The sequence below is a fragment of the Panthera leo genome, chromosome B4 (genome assembly GCF_018350215.1).
Source record: "Panthera leo isolate Ple1 chromosome B4, P.leo_Ple1_pat1.1, whole genome shotgun sequence".
Classification (NCBI taxonomy): Eukaryota; Metazoa; Chordata; class Mammalia; order Carnivora; family Felidae; genus Panthera; species Panthera leo.
Window position 1 is genome coordinate 89,841,999 of NC_056685.1, and position 22,409 is coordinate 89,864,407.

The 22,409-nt window shown below is 41.8% G+C and overlaps 1 protein-coding gene across 1 annotated transcript in view; it reads right to left on the reverse strand.

Moving 5' to 3' along the window:
• Positions 1-4,304: 4,304 nt before the first annotated feature.
• WIF1 (WNT inhibitory factor 1) overlaps positions 4,305-22,409 on the reverse strand; it is a 68,189-nt gene continuing 50,084 nt past the window's right edge. Inside the window, exons 4-10 of the mRNA XM_042947076.1 lie at positions 21,975-22,115; positions 20,616-20,711; positions 19,010-19,105; positions 14,930-15,025; positions 8,710-8,805; positions 7,616-7,711; positions 4,305-5,002 (exon numbers count right to left, since the gene is read on the reverse strand). Coding sequence (XP_042803010.1) covers positions 4,881-5,002; positions 7,616-7,711; positions 8,710-8,805; positions 14,930-15,025; positions 19,010-19,105; positions 20,616-20,711; positions 21,975-22,115 — 743 coding nt within the window. The 3' untranslated portion in view covers positions 4,305-4,880. The remainder of the gene's footprint in view (positions 5,003-7,615; positions 7,712-8,709; positions 8,806-14,929; positions 15,026-19,009; positions 19,106-20,615; positions 20,712-21,974; positions 22,116-22,409) is intronic.

Here is a 22,409-nt window from a genome sequence, read left to right on the forward strand (position 1 = left end):
GAGAGAGAGAGAAAATCCTAAGCAGACTCCATGCCGTCAGCACAGAGCCCAATGCAGGGCTTCAATCCATGAACCATCAGATCATGACCTGGTCCGAAACCATGAGTTGGACACTTATTCCACTGAGCCACCCAAACATTCTGCTCATTTAACTAACTTAAAATTTTCTCACCTCATTATATTTCCTTATCCCCCCTTATTTTGGTAGAAATGCTTTTCTTGAAGTGTACTAATTGTGATGATATGTGCCTTCTTGAAGAGCGTGGAAAGAATAGTCCTGTTATTGCTCTGTCTATATGACTGAGAACATTGTGTCATATGTGACCTTCGGACGTCTTTAGGAGAACCCACGGGAGACATTGCTCTCCACTTGCAATCAGGGCTGGTAGAAGGGCTGGCTCGTCTGGGGTGATGCCTAGCACAGCGAGCTAATATTGTGCCGCAAGGATCACCGGACAGGGAATGGGATGAGGACAACAATCTAGTTACCAAAACTTTTAGGAGGAGTACTGTACACGATTGAAGGGAATATTTTGAGAAGCCACGTGGGGAGGTGCTAAGAATTTCAAGGAGCATGATCAATGTGCTCCATGAACTTCCCTCTGAGCATCTTGGCTGGATTTTGCTGGAGAGCTTCTGTTTGCTGGGTGGGGCATGGCATTTTAGGACTGGAGACAAATAGCCTAGGATACTGGATGAGAAGCTGAACCCTGTCAGCAACCCTTCCCACCCCCTTTTAAACCTCTTTAAGCAGCTCCTCTGTAAATATATGTGGAAGAAATATTTGAAAGGCTATTTGCTTGAAGGGACGCCAAAGCAGCTTTCCTGCAGACCTACTTACCTTGAGCCAGCCCTAATGTAAGTGCCTTATATAGTTTAACTTCTCCTGAGCAACTAGTTTTTGTGTCTGTGGTCTTTGGGACTCGTAACCAGCCCTGATTTCCTCTTTGAGGTGGCTGGAGCAGGGCTTGGAGCAACACGTGTGGTCTACCTCTCACAAGTGTGTGGGTGTCCCCGTATACCTTTTGTCCTAACCTCATTCCTGGGCCTGTTTTATTGTTTAACCTTTATTTCTTCCTGCCTAATTTTTCCTGCTTATTTTATCTTGCCAAACAGCATACATCTTCTCAGACTGCCTTGACTCCTTACTATTTTAACCTTAAAATTATTGTTTAGAAGTGTTTTACATAAATAATTCTCCTCCTCTTTCCCTTCCTCCTCTTTCTTCTTCCTCTCCCTTCCCCTCTTTTGTGGTTACTTCGTAAGAGTAACAGCAATTATTTTGTATCCCGCAATATTGTTCATTGCTTCAAGAGCTGGCCTCTATCGTTGTGATTCTACATAAACAGACAAAGTAACCATGGGGCATATTTTGGATGAAGATTCATAATACATATGGTGGGAAAGGGAGGGAGGAAGTGCTCAATTTGCCAAATTGTAAAGGCTCTACTGTTGTGTAAATAAAAATGCACACAGGTAAGCAGCAAATGGTATTAACTATATAGGACCTAAAGACACAATAAAATACAAGTGAATCGTACTGTACTTCACCAAATAAAGCTGCTATATATGTGTATATTAAAAATAATTCGATATATAATTAGTACCATTCACTTATAACTGATAATCAACACAGTATCAGACTAACCTCCTGATAACTGTATTTCCAAATGACTACCAGTCATTTCCACCAAGATGTCCCACACAGGCACATTAAACTCAACATCTTCAGTACCAAAGTCAACATCTCTGGAAGCCTTCACCGCTGCCTGTATTGTTTCTCCTCGGTCATTCATATCACTGTTCAGATTCCTCTTTTTTTTAAAAAAAAAAATGTTTATTCATTTTTGAGAGAGCGAGCATGAGTGGGGTAGGGTCAGAGCGAGAGGAAGACAGAGGATAGGAAATGGGCCCTGAGAAAAATTGCCTCACGGAGGCCCAGAGCTCGACGTGGGGCTCGAACTCACAAACTGTAGTAAGATCATGACCTGAGCCGAAGTTGGATGCTTCGTCAACTGAGCCACCCAGGAGCCCCAGATTTTCTCTTTCCTTAAACCCTACATGCAGTCGACGACCCAGTCCCTTGCTTACGTTTGAAATCCCTCTCGAGTGCAGACTCACGAATTCTAAAGCCATTTCGGATCCGATGTGTTTTCCTCAGTGATGTCTTTGCCTGAGTTCTCCTGTGGGGGCCTGTACTCCAGGGTGCACATAAAACTGTCTTCTGGGTGAGTGGTGAAAGTATTAATATTTTTATCTCTTCCACGCTTCTGCTTTTATAATGCATGCCAGTTATATATGTAAATAAATATAAGCACATGTAGGACTATGCGCTCAGACATTTCCAATGGAGTGTAGAGTCAAATGGTTTGGAGATGACCAACCTAGGCTATTGTGCTTTGTTACCCTGCCTTCAGTCTAACTTTTCCACCTTTCTATTACTCATTCATGAGGTAAAGGGCTTAGGGTAAACTAAGTACTATTAGTGTTAGCTATTAGTACTATTTTAGTTTATTTATTTATTTTGAGAGAGACAGAGAGCACGTGTGTGTGTGCACGCGCGCGAGAGAGAGGGAGAAAGGGAATCCCAAGTAGACCCTGTGCTGTCAATGGGGAGCCCAGCACGGGTCTCAATCTCACAAACTGTGAGATCATGACCTGATCCAAAATCAAGAGTCGGATGCTTAACTGACTGAGCCACCCAGGTGCCCCTAGCTCTTAGTACTATTATCATATCCCCAAACTTAACTTCCTGTCGCCATCTTGGATCCTCATCATCAAGCATCTGGATTTTTACTTCAAAGTCTTAAATCAGTTGGTTCTCATACTCAGATCCCCACGGTTAGCTCCCTGGGTCCTGACTGGCTTTGCCAAGTATGTGTGAGCAGAAGCTGGCACACCGGGCCCTGGCTAGTTAGAGGAGAAAGATTGCTGTGGTCTAGGACCACAACGAGATGTGTTCAGTCTGCTTCCAGACTCTCCCTTGATCACTTCCCATAACACGTCATGCCCCTAAACCGCACAAATCGTTATGCCACTGCCCAGGAAAAGAAAACGTGTAGGCTTTAGATTTTCTATAAAATAGAGTCCACATTCCCCTGGAAGGATGAAGAGAATAAAATATGTTGGAAACCACCTACTTAGGATTTGTGGAGTTTTGTGTTCTACTGTACTTGCTGAGAAAAGGGAAGGAGGAGGAATAGTCTAGTGTTAGTTAAGGCTTCCAAGTCAGGTGACATGAATTCAAACGTGCCCCTCTCTAGGGGCGCCTGGGTGGCTCAGTCAGTTGAGCGTCTGACTTCCGCTCAGGTCATGATCTTGAAGTTTGTGATTTCGAGCCCCATGTCGGGCTCTGTGCTGACAGCTCGGAGCGTGGAGCCTGCTTCGGATTCTGTGTCTCCCCCTCTCTCTGCCCCTCCCCTGCTCATGCTCTGTCTCTGTCTCTCAATAATAAACGTTAAAAAAAATTAAAAACAAACAAAAAACAAACGTGACCCTCCAAGTGTGATCTTGGGTAAACTGCTTCATATCTCCCTACCTCAGTTTTCTTATCTGTAGAAGGGCATAATGATACCTGCCTCACAGGATTGTAAGATAACACATACAGTGTCCTTGGGAACCAGTAAGGTTTGAATAAATGGTAGCACTTGTCGTTTGCAACATCCTGACACTTTTAGAAAGTCTTAGAAAGTCTCCTACTGAAGGGAAATTTAACACATTCTAGTTAGAGAAGACTTCTTGAAAGAAATGTCAACTGGGGGTGGGAGGGAGGGGAGGGTGGGTGATGGGTATCGAGGAGGGCACCTTTTGGGATGAGCACTGGGTGTTGTATGGAAACCAATTTGACAATAAATTTCATATATTGAAAAAAAAAGAAAGAAATGTCAACTACACGGGAACTGACATACATAGGAAGGTCGCAGGCAGTGACCAAGGTGTAACGCGGTGTGGCTAGAGCCAAGGCAGAGAGCTGGGAGGGAGGGGCGCGCCTGGGGAGCAGGGCAGGGTCAGAGATGGGAACATCTTCTCTTTTTCATGATAACTACAGAGTGTTCACTACCACTCACTGCAACCAACTTTATTTCCGCAAGATAGCACATGCAAAGACCACTCCATACAACCCTCTGAAAACTAAAGCAGCACCTTTATTTTATACAAACAGTATAAAATGTTTATTACGTAAGAGCTGTGTTTTGTTTACAATATATTATATTGCTTCAAGCCAATGCCAAAAGTCCATACATTATATTCCCTATTTTATTGTGTTTACATATATTATATTGTTAAATGCCACTGCCACAGTGTTCTTTCTTTCTTTCTTTCTTTCTTTCTTTCTTTCTTTCTTTCTTTCTTTCTAGTGAATTCTCTGGAATCATGGTAAGGCCAAAATATATTGTGTTGAGAATTTACAAACAAGGGGAATTTTAAAAATGTGACAAATGTCTAAATACCTGACAATAACACTAGAAATGTAACTTCAACACAATTAAGTGCTTCATCCAAACGCTGTGATTTATGCATTTTTGTTCCACGTATCTTCTTCAGTGTTCCCCAGCCCCTTGACACCGTGAATGCATTGCAATTTTGGAAATAATTTGCCAGCTACACAACTGAAAAGACACAGTTTTAACCTGATCCACTGACATAACATCAAATCTGTCCCAAAACACTGAAACAAGAAAATCTATGCCATCACTCTACAGACGTACTTAGAAAACTTAAAAGGAAGAGTAAATATCAGCTCAGTGATTTATAATGAAGCTAATAAAATTCAGGCCAGTTTTCTTAACTGTAATGAACATTATTTGAACATTCAACACATGAAAGGTTAACAAAGGCTATGAACTTGGTGTAACTTAAAACGTTTCAGATGTCGGAGTTCACCAGATGTAATTGGATTCAGGTGGATCCTGCCTCCCCTCGGCCTTTTTAAGTGAAGGCGTGTGCTGCCTGAGCCGGGCGCCTGCTGGCCTCAGGGCATGCATGAGGCTGGCTCCGTACCCTGTAAAATTATTCACAGCTTAAAAGAAAAGAAACTACAAAAACGGGCTCTTCAGATTCATTATTAACCATTCAAATGAAATCCATTTTCCCTTTTCATCCCAGAGTGAAAGACCACAGTCACCACAAAAAGCCACCTGAATGAAGAGATGTTACAGGTTCAGGGTCTCTGTTTAAAAAAGAAACCCATTTTAGGAACCATCCAATCTGGCTTCCTTCCATTGAAGCTCTGATTCACTATATGTTTTGGCCATGCAGAAACTCTTGATCAAAGTTTGGATGAATGTGACTGAATGATTTTCTCCACCCAAGGGCTGGTAGGGATTTAGCACTGAGGTCCCCAAAGCAGGGATGCTTCTGCAGAGGATTTGATTATTTTCACCGCATTGCAAAACCAGCCTCGATTAAATTGATCCAGAACACCCCCACTGTTCATATCAATCACACAATCAAGTGTGGCTATTGCACTTACATAAAATAGGATTTGGGTAAGAAGTAAGGGCTTCTATGATACATTTTAGAGAAGGGTTATGGTTTGAACTGACTCCTTATCAATGGGGATTTGTCAGTTTCAGTCAAGGTGGGCATCTGTGCATTTCCAGCTCACTTGTAAGTGAACTGTAACAGGGAGTAACATAGCTTCGGGCCTCCCTTCCTCCTGGTTGTGAACCTCTGGAGGTGCCTGGGGCACTGACTCATTTCTACTGATTTTCTAAAACGGATCCAAGACAGCAATCACATTTTAAAAATCTCCCACCATCTTCCTGGGCATTAGAGTCGAGTTTGGCATTCCGTTTGTTCCCTGTGGTTTTTAAATGCAAGCATGCCATTAAATAACTACTGAGAACAGAATACTTTGTTCCTGAATGTGTTTCTTTGAATTGTCAGTATGTAGGCTAGTAGCTCATGGAACAGCCAGAACGTGAGCCAACAACGCGCTGGAGTAAATCCCTACCCTGCTGCTCTCCCCGCCACCCATGAAGCCCGAACCTCCCTGCTGGCCGGGGGTGAGCCTCAGCCGGGAAGTCTGTCTCCAGTGTCCTCCTCCCCAATAACATGTCTGGGTGCCCAGGACCTCCCAAAGTGTCACCTCGCTGGGAATCTGTTCCCAGCAGAACTCTGTGCCTCAGAGCTTCCTAGTCACCACCCCCTGGTCAAAATAAACCTCATTCTTCCAGCCCAATTCTCTAAGCTAATGTACCAAATGGCTGGGTGGCCTCTCCCAGAAAACACATTTGCATCTTAGTCAAGCACCAGGGCATCTTCTTGATGCAATGCCTTGATCTGAGGGAGCCACGTAGTCGATGACAAAATGACAACACTCTCAGCACCGGGTCTGTGAATGACGATGTCTGGGGCTGGCAGACCTGTGAGAATTGCTCACCAATGCCACCTGAGGCCTCCGATGCCACCTGAGTCCTCCTAACTTGCCTTCTTTCTGGAGGAGTGATGGGTGTATTGGCAGGAACGGGGCCCCTCTACTCTCTGGCCATCACTCTTGGTCACCAAGCCCCAAATGTGGGGTCTCAGAAGATCTTTGTAACTGAGGCCTGGGAGGTACAGTGTGTGACCTCGGCTCATCCCTAGGCCTGAGGACGTCTTGAAAGCTACTTTGATTTGGGGACAAACCTTAGGGTTTGTATCCCGAGTTAAGGGCCCCTAAACGGATTTTGCTTACTCTTTCCCAAAAGGTCTCCGGAAATGGTTAGTTTTCTACAGGTCTCTTTTAGTTCAAAAAAGCCTTCCCCCACGTATGTCCCAGCACGGGACATACCATTCAACCATTACCACCTGGGGAAAGGACTATTTTCCGGAGAAGCTGCAAGTCTTGTTAAGCTCTGCCCATCTGAAGCCAATTCAATGTACCATACAGTCAACTCAGTGAGTGAAAAAGGCTCAAATCAATGGCTTAGTGTAACCTCGACTAGACACCAACCCACCTTAAACAAACAAACAAACAAACAAACAAACATGTATACCTGCATGTAGATGTATTAGATATACATCATAATAATATAATGTCAACATTATAAAATATGCACAAAAATCAGAGGCTTTGGATTGAGATGTATAAATATACTTACATATAACATGCTTAGATATTTTCCCTCAGCCTAGCTGATCATTTCTGTACTCACTGGGCTACATGCACCACCCTCTGGACACCGTGGATCTAGGAAAACATCTGAGGTGGAAATGATCTGTTCAATTTGTGCCCATTAGTTTGGAGACCCGATATGACAGGCCCAATGTGGGCTTCTGCTACTGAAGGATGTGATATGACCGAAGCCTTCCTTCCCTCCGAGGAAAAGTGGACAGCGGGCCCACGCTTAGGAGACTGAGTTCCAACCGCCAGATGGATGGAAGCCACGTTGTTTATTTTGTTCACTTGCTAACTGTCCCTCCCACTAGAACCTGGGCTCCGCCAGGCAGGGCATTGTCTCTCTGTTCACTGGCATCTCTCCGATGCCTGGATTCCTGCTTCCAACAGGGAAGATATCAATCAAAATGAAATAGTTGAATTTAGCCCATTTCATTTTGTGTCTAAAATGGGCCAGTGGCTTATTATCTATACAGCTAGTTCAGAAGCCTTCTTCAGAAGGCTCCCACTCACTTTTATTGCAGTGTCTTCCGTGCCAGCCTTCTTGACACTGACATTTGTTGGGTTCATGGCAAGTTCCATGTGTACCGCAGCCAGGCTCACAGACAGCTAGAATCAGAGGAGACAAAAAAGAGCGTTTCCTGAGCTTTCGTTGTTCCACAGAATCACACAGCTGCTTTTCTTGCAGTTTTTTTTTTTTTTTAATTTTTAAATTTATTTTTGAGAGAAAGAGAGAGAGAGAGAAAAAAAGAGACAGAGCACTTGCAAGGGAGGGGCAGAGGGAGAGAGGAGAGGGAGACACAGAATCTGAAGCAGGCTCCCGGCTCCAAGCTGTCAGCACAGAGCCTGATGTGGGGCTCGAACCCATGAGCCGCGAGATCGCGACCTGAGATCCCACTTAACCTGAGATCCCACTGCCACCCAGGCACTCCTCTTGTAGTTCTTTAGAATGTGTTAGTTTGGGTTTCATCCCCTGTTGCTTTTTATTTTCCCTAAGCCAATCTCCAGCTCTAAGTCAGTCTGGGACTTTTTGAAACAGTCCTGAAGCGCCTGTGTGTCTCAGTCGAACCTTTGATTCTTGGGATTGAGCTCGGGTCATGGGATTGAACGGTCATGGGATTGAGCCCCGTGTCAGGGTCCGTACTGAGCGTGGAGCCTAAGATTCTCTCTCTCTCTCTGCCCAGGCTCACACATGCATGCTCTCTCTCTCTCTCTCCCTCTCTCTCTCTCTCTCTCAAATTAAAAAAAAAAAAAAAAATTAAAAAAAATTAAGTCCTGACAGAGATCTTAAACTAATCTTGATGCTTCTCATTCACAAAAGATGTTCAGTAGGACCTTGAAACTGCTGGAATGGAAGTTTATTTTCCTTAAGAAAACTCCAAATAGTTAAAAAGTTCAGTTGCTTGTGTGTGAATATGTCTGGTTTTTGTTGTCGTTTTTTTTTTTTACATGCATGGATTTCATACAGTGTTTTTCTTCTAGGTAAAGGGAACATATATGTCAGTGAAGAGAGGTTAATCGTAATGCTGAGGCAACATGCAGTGGGTGAAGAAGTAATGTAGGAAGAGCTCCCCCAAGCCAGGCTGATTCTGTGTATGGATACTTACGCTTTGAACAGAGGTCTCCTTGGTAACCTTTGGAGCACTTACATTTGCTTTTCCCAATGCATTTACCTCCATTTCGGCAGGGTTGCGGGCATTTGCCTGAAACAAGAGAAGGATGCAAACAGGCAAGGAACTCAGTGCTTCGTTGAGAGGTCATCATATTTTACAAAGGAAGGGCAGGGCTTTGAGAAGATAACTGCTTTTTAAAGGCAGCGATTCCCACTTGTTTCCGACCTACTCTGGCTTTGAGACTGTTTGAGTTTCATTCTTTGGAACAAACAGGCTAGTGTTATTACTTAGGATTTCTAACTTAGATCTTCGATGGTAAATGTGTTGCCCACACATTTATATTTCTATAAATGTATTGATATTACTTGTTTATAAACGGAATAAACTTCTGATTCATAAACACTTGTAATTTAAGATAGAGTAAAAGTTAAGATACGAATTAACCTCTAAATGATCTTTCCTCGGAGCTCAGACTTTGAATGTCACTCTTTCCGCAAGCAGGCCTGCACCTGTACCTGACAGGATCTTTCTCCACCTAGGATTCCCCAGAGAGCAGGGCTGGCTTGCAGGCAGAGAGTGTCTTTGGTGAAGTAACCCTAGGAAACCGGGATGGGGGGACAGGGAGAATGAAAAATGGAAGGAGGGAAAGCCAACACAAAAGTATGTTTGCAGGGTGGCCATCACCGCGGCTCTATCCTGGACCAGGCTCCATCCTGCTGGGTCCTTCTGAGGAGCTGTGGAGACTGTACCCTCAAGTCACTTTTAAGAAGGGAGAGGGGAGCATTTCTTCATTGTCTCCCCCTGGCCGAGGGTCACCTTATGGGATAGCTTCCTCACACTGCCAATGTGTCACTATGTGAGTGCACACTGATTTTTTAGCACTCAGAGGAGTCTCTGGGTAGAAAGCAGGAGAAGTGTGGAGCAGCTAAGACAGGATACAACCTGAGGCGCCTGGGTGGCTCAGTCGGCTAAGCATCCGACTCTTGATTTTGGCTCAGGTCAGATCTCAAGGTTTGTGAGTTGGAGCCCCATGTTGGGCTCCTCACTGACAGCATGGAGACTGCTTGGGATTCTCTCTCCCTCTCTCTGCCCCTCCCCTGCTCTCTCTCTCTCAAAATAGACAAAATAAACTTAAAAAAAAAAAAAAGAGGAGGTGCAATCAGGTTATGCCTGTGCAAAACAGGTTGCCATAGCAGTAACTGGAGTAAGAGGCTGGCTGAGGACGATATGAGATAGGGCACTAAAGGGGCCCGATACCACACCTGTGCATTTTTCTGGAATGTCTTAGATCCTAATGATACATCACTCTTTCTTTGATCTTGGGACCAAATGAGAATGGCTAATGTGTTCACAGCTCTTTAGATACAGGATTTTAGAGCTGGGATAGGGCCTTAGATGTAAAAATTACATAATGATTGTCTTCTTTCTTACTCCAGAAGCTATTTATTCTCCCTCTGCAATCTAGAATTTGCCATCCTAAGGCTGAATGTTTTGAAGAAGTAGAAGGAAAAGGATTGCTCACCCGGAGCTGACTGGCGTAATGATGTTCCAAAGAGAGAAAACAGCCATTAGATTGTGGTACTGGAGGAGTCTGGGTTTTTTTTTAATTGTTGTTCTTTTTATTTTCTACATTTTAGCAGAATACTCATTACAAAAGCCTCAGCACATAAGGAGAAGAAATGAAACTTTTATCCTAAAACAACACACTTTTATTCTCTAAGTTGTTCTTTTTATGGCCAAATGAAGCTTTGAAGGAAGTGAGCTACAATATGATTTACTGGCAAGCGCTGTTTGAGACACATGAATTCCATGTGCAAATTATTTTGCTTCTCTTTTAACTTACCCGAAAGGACCTTCTTCATGTATAAATTGGTCAAAGCAGCATTTAGTGGAGACAATATAGACATAATATTGATATGTTAGAGTCTCTTGAAAACCTGGAATGCCATTATATCTACAGGTTTTTCTGACACAGGGATGTTCTAGAAACAGGCATTAAAATAACCTTAATCATAGAATACCACCTTTTCACTAACCATTAAAAATATAAAGGGTCCTTTTGGCTAGGTTTGTATACAAAGAATAGCATTTACCATGTGGTCAAGATCCCAACTCTTACCTAAAGGAAAAGAATACCGAATTCTGAATTTTCATTTGCATCAGTGAAGCATCTGACCCCATCATATGCACAAAATTGGATAGCATGGTACTCTGTCATGCACTTGGGTTTTTCAAATAAACAAGATGTGGGGCAATAATTATGGCAGAAACGATAGTACTTATTATGAAATACTGGGTGAGCCCAAAATTCCTCACATTCAATGAAAGGTGAATTTGGTAGACAGGGATATCACAGAGAATGAGTGGCAGAGAGAGACTTTTCATTGACTCCATGGGTATTTTTATTTTCTTGGTCAGAGGGAAGGGAGAGTCCTCAGGTTCACCACAGCCAGGAAGGACATTCTCTCCTGGTTATCACACAGTCGAAATGTGACTGCAGATGGCTGTCTGAAGGCCATTCCAAATCAAATCTTATGAAGCCAAATCTTATGAATCTCACGAAGGTGTGATCGTTTTAAAATTCAGAATCCTGGGGGCGCCTGGGTGGCGCAGTCGGTTAAGCGTCCGACTTCAGCCAGGTCACGATCTCGCGGTCCGTGAGTTCGAGCCCCGCGTCAGGCTCTGGGCTGATGGCTCGGAGCCTGGAGCCTGTTTCCGACTCTGTGTCTCCCTCTCTCTCTGCCCCTCCCCCGTTCATGCTCTGTCTCTCTCTGTCCCAAAAATAAATAAAAAACGTTGGAAAAAAAAAAAAACTAAAAAAAAAAAAAATTCAGAATCCTGTAAGTGTCTTTAATATCGACTTCCTTTTCCTGAGAGTATTTTGCAAGAGATTCTATCCATTAGACAGTGGGGAAAGTGAGTCAACTTGAAAGATGACACCACATTTTTACCTAAAACAGACTAAGCATTGCCTGAAGACAAACAGATTTGACTGTTTAATCAGCGTTCTTATTATAACTAGTGGATGAGTCCAGTGAGAACAATGAGCTACGGATTGACAAAATAAGGACATTAAACTTCCTCTGCCCATCAGGTTGCAGGATAATTTAAAACTGGAGCTCTGCTTCACATAGAAAACGGATTAAAATGGTTTATGATAAGTGTCAACAACTATCATCACTGGGTCTTAGGATTATGGGTGACTTTGAATTGTTTTATTCAGTATTCTAAATTTTTTATAAGGAAAATTTTATACAGAGAATTTTTATGGTAATAAGAACCCATTAAGTTATTTAAAAAACCATTTATAATACAGTATAAATAATTCATGTAAACTTTTTTTTAAAATTTTTTTTAACATTTATTTATTTTTGAGACAGAGAGAGACAGAGCATGAACAGGGGAGGGGCAGAGAGAGAGGGAGACACAGAATCTGAAATGGGCTCCAGGCTCTGAGCTGTCAGCACAGAGCCCAATGCGGGGCTCAAACCCACAGACCGTGAGATCATGACCTGAGCTGAAGTCGGACGCTTAACCGACTGAGCCGCCCAGGCGCCCCTAAACTTTTTACCTGAAAGTTCACTGAAGATTCTTGGGATATCTATGAACCTTAAATAACAAGATAAACCAAATGTATACTATGTACATCCAGATATTTCTAACTATGATGTTATTAGTTAATTGGCAAGAGTATCTCAAATTAAGTCAAAGTGAAGTTTGAGACGATATCGGTCCTGACAGAGGTCAGGGGAAACGAAAATATAAATTACATCAGAATAGTGTATGTGTAGGGGCGCCTGGGTGGCTCAGTCGGTTAAGCGTCGGACTTCAGCTCAGGTCACGATCTTGCAATCTCGCGGTCCATGAGTTCGAGCCCCGCGTCGGGCTCTGGGTGGATGGCTCAGAGCCTGGAGCCTGCTTCTCATTCTGTGTCTCCCTCTCTCTCTGCTCCTCCCCCCCGTTCATGCTCCGTCTCTCTCTCTGTCTCAAAAATAAATAAACGTTAAAAAAAAATTTTAAAAAGAATAGTGTATGTGTGTATGTGTGTGTGTGTGTGTGTGTGTGTATACATACACACATATACATATATACATACACAGACATATATATGTAATGGAATACTGTTCAGCAATCAAAAGGAAGTAATGATACATGCCACAACATGGATGAACCTCAAAAACATCATGCTAAGTGAAAGAAGTTGGCCATAAAAGGACATATATTGTGTGATTCTATTATATGAAATGTCCAGAATAGGAAAATCTTAAGAGACAGAAAGTAGACTGGTAGCTTCCAGTATCTTGGGGAAAGGGAAATAGGGAGTCACTGCTCATGGGTACTGGGTTTCTTCTGTGGGTGATGACATATTCTAGAATGAGACAGAAGCGATGCTGTACAATTTCATGAATATACTGAATTGCATATTTTTAAATGGTGGATTTTATGGTATGTGAATTATATCTCAATTTAAAAATAAGAATTCATAATTCAACTCTTTGTCTCTACTATACTAGAGGCACTTATCAAGTCAAGACCTATTTCCATATTTTCTTGGTTCTTATAATAGAAACAGGACACTTCCTAGAAGGGTTTGAGCATAACTTGTGATAGGGATAATCAGGAGCTTTCAAAGGCCTACATTTCGGGTGCAGTTAGCGGGGGGAAAACAAATAGAAATCATTGTCTCTGCCAATGGAAAGGTCGTAAACCCAAGAGCATGAAAGGGTATTTACATAAAGAGAAATGAGCCCATGAACAAAGATTCCTAAATATGATCTAACTAAGTATGTGGAGTCTGAGAGCAAGAATGGAAAAAGAAATTTGAGGGGAGTTAGTTCAGAGATATCTTTATCAGGGCAGGGTAATTAATAAGAACAGAAACCACATCCTGACAATCCATTACATGTTCTATGGAAACTTCAGAGGTATTTCGTTTGAACTCTATAAAAAAGCGGTTACTTCATCTACTACTCACTAAAGTACAGAAACTCACAAACAAATTAGAGCTTGAAAGTCAAAATTGCAAGTCAATATTATTTAATTTTGAGCCTACTACAACTTCAGAAACCATGGCTGTACTAACCAGCAGTATTTTACAGATATGATACAGCTGGAAATGAAAATGCCATATTCCAGAGCTTCCAGAAAAGCAGGGACACGGCACCCGTAGCAGACATGCTCATGTTCCTTTTGCTCCTTCCTGAACGGAGTGCTGGTGTCATCTCTTTTCTGGATCCTAAAGCAATCTAGGGTGCGGTTGGCTCCTTTCTGAGTTTCAGAGAGCTTCAGTGATTTGCTGAGGGTTGCAAGGCCGGCAGGGGGCAGAGCCAGGAGGATAAGCAGTTTGATATCCTGATTCTGAAAACAATGATTATCTACCACATTCCACCCTTACATTTTTCTTTCTTTGTACTGAAGCATGACAAACACATAGTGAAGGCATAACTGCGTTGATCTAAAGTTTACAGCTCAACTATTTTTTTTTTTACATAAATAAACACTCAAGTGATACTTCATCAGTCAAGATATCGAGCATTTTTGGCAGCACATAAAGTTCCTTTCTGCCCCTGAGCACTATCCTGGTTTCTACTTTCATCCATTAATTTTGCCTGTTCTTAAACTTCATAAAAATGGAATCATGCGGTTTGCACTTTTTTGTACCTCGTTCCTTTACTTAACATCGATGAGATTCATTCATGTTGTGTACACTATTAGTTTGTTCTTTTTTATTGCTGCGCACCCTTTTCCCCTTTTTCTTGAACTTGTCCTTTTCTCTTAGGTGGGATACTGGGCTCAGTCTGATTCAAGAAATGTGGCAGTGAATGGCAGGGAAGAAACTCTATGCCTGCAGGTAGATAAACACATTCACCTGTCCCAAAACTCTGGTCTACATTTCCAGGCTGAAACTATGGTTCTGCACAACGAGAAGGGGACAAACTCACTAAAAAGAAGCAATGCAACATGCCAAACACCCCAAGTCCAGATGAGACGGCATCAGAGTGTTTGCTGTGAGTCATCTGAGCACCCTCTGCCCGCCCCCCGTCCCCCACCTTTAGCCTAAGTGAATGGTGGCTAAGGAACCACTGGCCTGAGCCCTTAGATAAGCTCTTCATGGTCTCTGGGCTTCAGCTTCCTCACTGATTAGATGATAGGGTTAGATGGGGTTTTGAAGCTCCCCCCAGAAAAAAAGAGAATGCAGAAGGTCAATACTCACTGATTTCACACTGTTCGCCCTCTAGTCCTGGAGGGCAAATACACTTCCCAGGGTAGAAACAGGTCCCTCCATTAAAGCAGGTAGTTGAGCAGTTTGCTATCAGAATGGATAACAGGGTATTGCATTAGACAGTGGGCTAACTCTTTAAAAAAAAAAAAAATCCAACTTCACTTAAATTTAGGTGATACTTCTGGGGCATCTGCTTTTTTTTTTTTTTACATAAACACTCATGTGATACTTCATCAATCAAGATATAGAGCATGTTTTACTTATTTAATCAAGTAAGCGGCTTTGCAAATCCAAGAATTGTAACCAATCGCTGACCATATGCAGATTCCAACAAGAGGAGAAAACACACATTATATATGATCCTCCCCCAGAGGCTTATATCTTGGAGAAAAAAGGCATGGTGTGTAAATTTTTTTAAAAAGCTATCTTTTTAATTTTCTTGTAAATATCTGTGCCCTTAAAAAAAGAAACACTATAAACTCCCCGAAGTATTTTTTAAGCTAAAAGAAGACGGAAAAAGGAGAAAACTTGCTTTGGAATAGATAAAAGGGAGACAGGCCTTAAGTACTAGGATCTGGCAAAAAAGAAAGCAACTTTTTTCCTTTTCAGAATATGAATTCAGAGATTCATCTTATATAATAGGGATTTTTTTTTTAAATAATTAACTTTTATGACATTTGGAGGAAGGAGTCCTGGTATTCGGGAAAGGACAGCCTGTCAGTCCTCATGAGACCCTATAGGTGGGCAAGTGGCAGCACCCAGTTGGACAGATTATCGTGGGAGTCCAAGTAACTAGGTTTTCCAGGTAAAAGTCATACTGTTTGTGATTCATCCTAAACCCTCTCTTCATGTCAACGTCTGGAATTTCACTGCTCACTGGAACCTAAAATAGAGGGAAGACAGAAATGGGGACAAGGGAGAACAAGTATCTAAAAATAGACACGTTGGCTCATTCTATAAAGGACATTAAAATCAGAGCTTGGATTCTCAGCAATTCCAGTTATATGGCCAATTTGTTCTTGTCCTATATGGAACAGGCCAAAGTGGGCTACAGATGAACAAAAGCTGAAGGAAGCTTCCAGTAGGAAAATCAGAAAGGAGATCCAAAAGTTATGTGTATGCTTTCTTTGTGGAAAGAAGGCCAATCAGCATGTTCTGCAAATATCATGCTTCTTAGAGGATAAAGCTTTTTGTTTAAAATCATAAGTATCTCCCATCTAAAGACAATGCTGTACTCGCTTTGGCAAAATCCAGCCTCCTGATGCACAAGGGAACAGCAGCATTTGGGTACAGAATTTAGGATTTAGGACAACCAGCTCTTTGGGCTTTCTCCTTGCTACTTGCTGCTAGTATTGTTAGGTTTGCGAGAGTGACTCTATCTCCCCATTTGTCCCTGTTTCTCCTGGGGAACTAACAAGAGAAGAGAAAACATCAGGATCAGGGTCTGCTTGGCCAGAGCTGGCTGGGCACTATCCCTTACTAACAAATAGAATGCAATGAACCTGAGAGCTTAATTGGAAGTTATGGGATAACGACAAAGCTAGTTAAAGAATCTGGCCACTCTGTTAGTATTTATATAATATTTTACAGCCTTCTCTTGATAGTCAATGATTCTTGACTAGGAAAAGGAATCAGAGACACCAAGTAACTTTCACTGGGGTTGAGGGTATGCTGGGCCAGTGCTTAACTACTCATTTCCTAAAGTTTGTAACAGATGTCCCAAGAGCCAATGAAAGTTAATCTTTCATGTTTCTTCAAATACGTTGTGCAAAGGTCTAGCTCCGTGCCAGTAATTAAACTGTTTTTCAGAAGCTCTATACTCCCTCCTGGATGATAAATGCATCTTTTTGTTGAGGTAGTAGAAACCACTCTTTTTTAATATTCCCCGATCTCCAGTGAGACCAAGTGGAATTTCAACAGACTTTCCAAAAGAATAATGATAATAATAATAATAATAATAATAATAATAATAATAATAAAAAGTACCAGAGTCTAACAAGTAGGGAAAATCTTTCATCTGAAAGGTAAAATATTACAAAATGTAAAACATATTGGAATACACATATGTTCCTTCAACAGTGACCATGCAGTGTTTGTGACTCTATAGCATCAGAAAAACACTGCAGTTAATTCTCCATTGTGCAAACTACACCAAGAACAGCCACATCTTTTTTTTTTTTTTTTTTTTTAAGAACAGCCACATCTAAGTAAGCAGGCCTCCCAAATGGTGTCTTTAAACCTGTTCATACAGGAGTGCTTCATCCAGATCTCTGAAGGATTTGCTGTATTTCCCAACCATTTTGTGACAAGAGGAATTTAATTTTGAATTAGCAGAGATGCTGAATGCTAAATTTAGACAAATAGTTTTGTTTTGTTTTGTTTTTACTCACTAGCTGTTCTTATCATGTCATCAGCGCTTAATCTTTGTGAATACAAACTTCGACATAGTGTTAAATCCAATACTCCAGTTTGGGATCGCTTAAAAATAAAAAGCAGAGATGGTCTCACATGCTCTCTCAATTAGCTTTGGGGCTGGGGGACCAGGGGCAATGGTTTAATTCCCATTTTAGAGACGGGAAAAGTATGACCCACAGAGAGACCAACTTTTATCAGTCTAGACACAGAGGTACTTGTGGAGGAGCAGGGACCTGAAACAGGTAGCCTGAGGGGCAACATGGTACGATAGAAGATGTGAGTTTGGGCCAAGAGACTGAAGCTCTGTAAACCTCGTTTTGCCCATCTGAGAACGAAATAGATAAAAGGTTCCACATCTCAGGAGGCTGTTGGGTATAAAGTAAATTATTATTCTGACTCATGCTGAGGGATTCTTCCTTTAGCTTGTCCTTCTTTTGAAAAAATCTGTTTATTTCCATCCTTTTTTTTTTTTTTAACGTTCATTTATTTCTGAGAGAGAGAGAGTGAGTGTGAGTGGGGGCAGGCTCTGCACGGACCGCACAGAGCCTGATGCGGGGCTTGAGCTCAGGAACCGTGAAATCATGACCTGAGTGGATAGAAGCTTAACTGGCTGAGCCACCCAGGCTCCCCTGTTCATTTCCATCTTAACTGGTGCTAACTGTATTATCACTCAAGAGACACTTCTCAAAAAGGCACATCCTCTTACTTCATGGCATATATTTATTTTAAAAAATAGCACTCCGCTCATGCAATTAGCCTTTTTGACACCAGGATAATTTCATTACATACACTTTGTATGACATTATTAAATTTTTTTTCCCATAAAATATGTGACCTGGGCAAAACAGACAGGTATCTTGTAAAGTGTATGGATCATTCAATATTTTACAGCCAAGTTTGAACCCACTTTCTGAGAGAAAAACTGGCTATGATGCTGCATCATAGGCAGAGGGAAAACCATCTCTCAGGGATGTCATCTGTGAGCAGGTCCTTAAATTGGGGGTCAGTGGGCTTCTAGGTCAGGAAATGGGGAGCAGGCTGTTTCACTTCAGTCTTAGAAGCTCACCCATAGAATTTATTTAGGACATACCAAAACCCCATATGGCAGAGAAAGCTACGTGTTCACAAAATCCACACTCCTCTCCCATAAAGTCGTCCGTGGGAGACAGCTGTCCAGCCAGGGATGACATTTCTCCAGGCTGCATCTGGGACCAGCACTCTGGTAGGACCGTGAGGGCTCATACCTCTCCATGGAATAGATGTGGAAGTTTTGTGGATCACTTCTGGGACAGAGCTTTTTTTTTTTTTTTTTTTTTTTTTTTTAAAAGAAGTGCCTACACCAGTCCCCATCTCTGCTCATTGGCTGGTTTCAGAGAGCTCCAGAGCTGTAGGGAGGACCACTGATGTCAGGTACCTAGGCCCCAGAATCACAGCATGGAGAAGGGCTTCCTGCACTGGAGCATTCTGGGAGAGAAAACAAACTTCTACTGTGTGGAACTACACTAGAATTTGGGGTTAAAGTTGTTACAGAAGCCAACAAAGTGTTACACTCTATTCACAGAGCTATTATATAGAGTGATAATATATTAAATATATTCCTTTTGACTGCACATTTAGAAAGTAAAAAGAACCTTGTTCTTAAAAAGAAACTGTTACCTTTATCACAATTGACTCCATAGAATCCAGGTGGGCAGATGCAGAACCCAGGAGTGACACAGAGCCCGCCGTTCATACACCGTGGTGTGCAAAGGGCTAATAGAGAGAGAGCTCCGATTAAGGTCAAGTAGGGTTTTGAGAAGGGCCATTTTGGGAATATCATTAATACAACAGCTCTACAATTTAGAAATTTTATTTGAGAGAGAGAGAGAGAGAGAAAGGGGCAGAGGGAGAGAGAGAATCTTACGCAGGCTCCATGCTCAGCTCAAAGCCCAATGGGGGCTTGACTCGGGGCTCCATCCCATGACCCTGGGATCAAGACCTGAGCTGAAATCAAGAGTCAGACACTCAACAGACTGAGCCACACAGGTGCCCCAAGAGCTCTTCATTTTTTATCTTTGTGGTTGACTCTAAAGTCTGTAGAGATACAGCTTTGACATATATATATATATATATATATATATATATATATATATATATATAAATTTGAGAGAGAGAGCACAAGCAGGGGAGAGGCGCAGAGGAAGACGGGGAGAGAGAGAGAGAGAGAGAGAGAGAGAGAGAGAGAATCTTAAGCAGACTCTACACTCAGCATGAAGCCCAATGTGGGACTCCATCCCACCTGGGATCATGACTTGAGCTAAAATCAAGAGGTGGACACTCAACCAACTGAGCCACCCAGGCACCCCACAGGCTTGCTATATTTAACATTATTTATGTGTTGCAAATCAGTTGTTTTTAACCAGTTAATAGATGAGAATTTTAGAATTGTGCCATTTCAACGCCTGATTAAAATTTGCCTAGAATCATTACTTTGACTAAGAAGTAGCCTTCTTAAGACTAAATATTTTCCCCTGCCCTCTTTCCTAGATCTTCTTTTTTTTTTTTTTTTTTTTTTCAACGTTTTTTTATTTATTTTTGGGACAGAGAGAGACAGAGCATGAACGGGGGAGGGAGATCTTCTAATTCCAAAATATATGCAAACAAGAAAAATTCTTATGTCTCAAAGACAAAAAAGACTTTGCTTACTCTCACCAAAGAAACCCTTAGTATTTAAGCATCCTGTGGTTAATACAACATGCTTGTTTAACTCTTTCATAGAATAGTAATTTTACTGAGATAGATATATTTACAGTACAAATAATTTTCTTTTTTTTTTTTTTTTTGGTCTTATAGCAACTTCATAACTCAGGTATACACTTAATTGTGAATCAAGGTACTTTTTATTACAGTAGACACTGTCAAATCAATCATTATATTAGCTTGTTAAACCCAATTTAAGTGGAGGAGAACTTTCTTAAGATTATGCCAAAGTATATAATAGTGAATTAAGGATGGCGGGGGAGTGGCCACAAAGAATGTAGACACGCTGCTAAGGTTCTCTGCCCCTGTCACCATATATCGGATTTAACAGAAAGCCACTCCTAGAAGTACTTTCCATTTGCTCTTCTGTGGCTTTTTTAAGATTTTACCAATCCTTATGCTATGACCAGAAAAATAATTTCGATTTTTATGAATGTGTTAAAAAAGCACATGTGGGGCTCTGGTGTGACGCCCATTTCATTAGGAAGCAAGTGGGGGTGGTTGGGTTCTGTCCGTTCTGTACCTTTCTCGCAGTGAGGGCCATAGAATCCATCAGGACACTCACAGATGCGTCTTTCATTACAAAAGCCTCCATTTCGGCACCCTCCTGGGCATTCGGCTTCACCAAAGAGAAACAAGGTTACACCCCTTGAAACTGTGTTGGGGGAATTAACTGCGGGCATGAAGAGGCTAGTGCTGATGTTCCCCCCTGTGCACTGATTATCATAATCTACTGAATACTGATAACTTCTACCTCATTCTCTCTGTACCCCTTGTCCTTCACTAAATCCTCATCAAAGTAAGATTTTGTTTCTCTCAATCCCACTTACAATAGCGGGGGGCTCAATGGAGGAAGGCAAAGCAAGCGTTATTCTGCCTTCGTCCCCACCTATCAATCTACTGTACCTTCTTAGATTCACCCTGAAATAAAATGAATGGAATTGCCCACGATATTCACTTTCAGAGGGCAGAATGACCTTTTGGTACATCTTTATTTGCTTATGTTTTTAAAGTACACTTCGTGCCCAGCATGGAGCCCAGCGTGGGGCTTGAACTGTCAACTCTGAGATCAAGACCTGAGCTGAGATTAAGAGTTGGATGCTTAACTGACTAAGCCACCCAGACATCCCTTGGTACATCTTTAGAGTACTGAAAGCCTCTCGAGCTTAAGTTCTGTGCTGGAAAAGCTTGTATCAGGATGGGAAAAAAATCTAGACCTTCATGCTTAAGTGGGCATCAGGGTGAGGTGCCTATGCCTGGCAGAGATTGCTGGTGTGATGGTGGCACTCTGTGCTCTGGAGAAGTCAGCCGCACCAAGCTTGTGGCAGTTGTGGCAGATAAGAGTTGTATTGCCTTGACAAGGGGTAGTTGCTGGTAATGACTGGTGATCTTGCTATGAGACTGGGGACTCCCAAAGATTATGCTGGAAGAGGGGAAGGAGAAAAGTAGAAGAGAGGGCTTTTGAAGGGGTATTGGAGTTCCCAAAATTGTGAGTGGGATCATAGCAGAGAAAGTCTGTCTTAGTACTATACTGGACCCCGTGGTTACCAGCCTCCTGCCATTAGTGTGGTTATAATTATACCAAAAAATTATCCTCTTCCTTCCTTCGCTCCCTCCCTTTCTTTCTTTTTCTTTTCTTTTCTTTTTTCTTTTCTTTCTTTATTTCTTTCTTCCTTTCTTTCTTTCTTCCTTCCTTCCTTTCCTTCCCTTCTTCCCCTCCCTTTCCTCCTTCCTTCTTTCTTCCCCATCTCTCTCCTTCCTTCCTTCCTTCCTCTTTCTCTTTCTTTCTTTCTTTCTTTCTTTCTTTCTTTCTTTCTTTCTTTCTTTCCCCATCACACCTGCAAGTTTTATGAGCCTTTTCTTGATGATGATCACTGATTACCTTGTTGACATGTTTTAAAGAAGATAGCATTTTGAGGCGTCTGTAGGATGGTGTTGCCTTCAGAATTCATTACAATCATGTTCACTTCAAAAGCTGCCACTCCATCTTGTTTTCCAAGACATGGGAAACCAACCTGAACAACTAAAGAAAAAGCAAGTATAGAGAAACAGTTTATTTAGTTGATTCCAGTTATATAGACATCTTGGTAGGAGAGACAAAGAACAAAGCAAACGTGTTCCTATTTCATTATTTCATATTCTTGTATCTACACCACAGTAGAGACTGTATTTTGATCGTATGAGCATTCTCCGAAGAATTTATACATCATGCTGGGTGGAGAAAGAATGAATAATGCATTAATATGTACCTTACTGATATGGAATTGGGGATATTTTGTTCCTAGTCTGGGCTTGTACTATCTTGAAAAAGAGATTT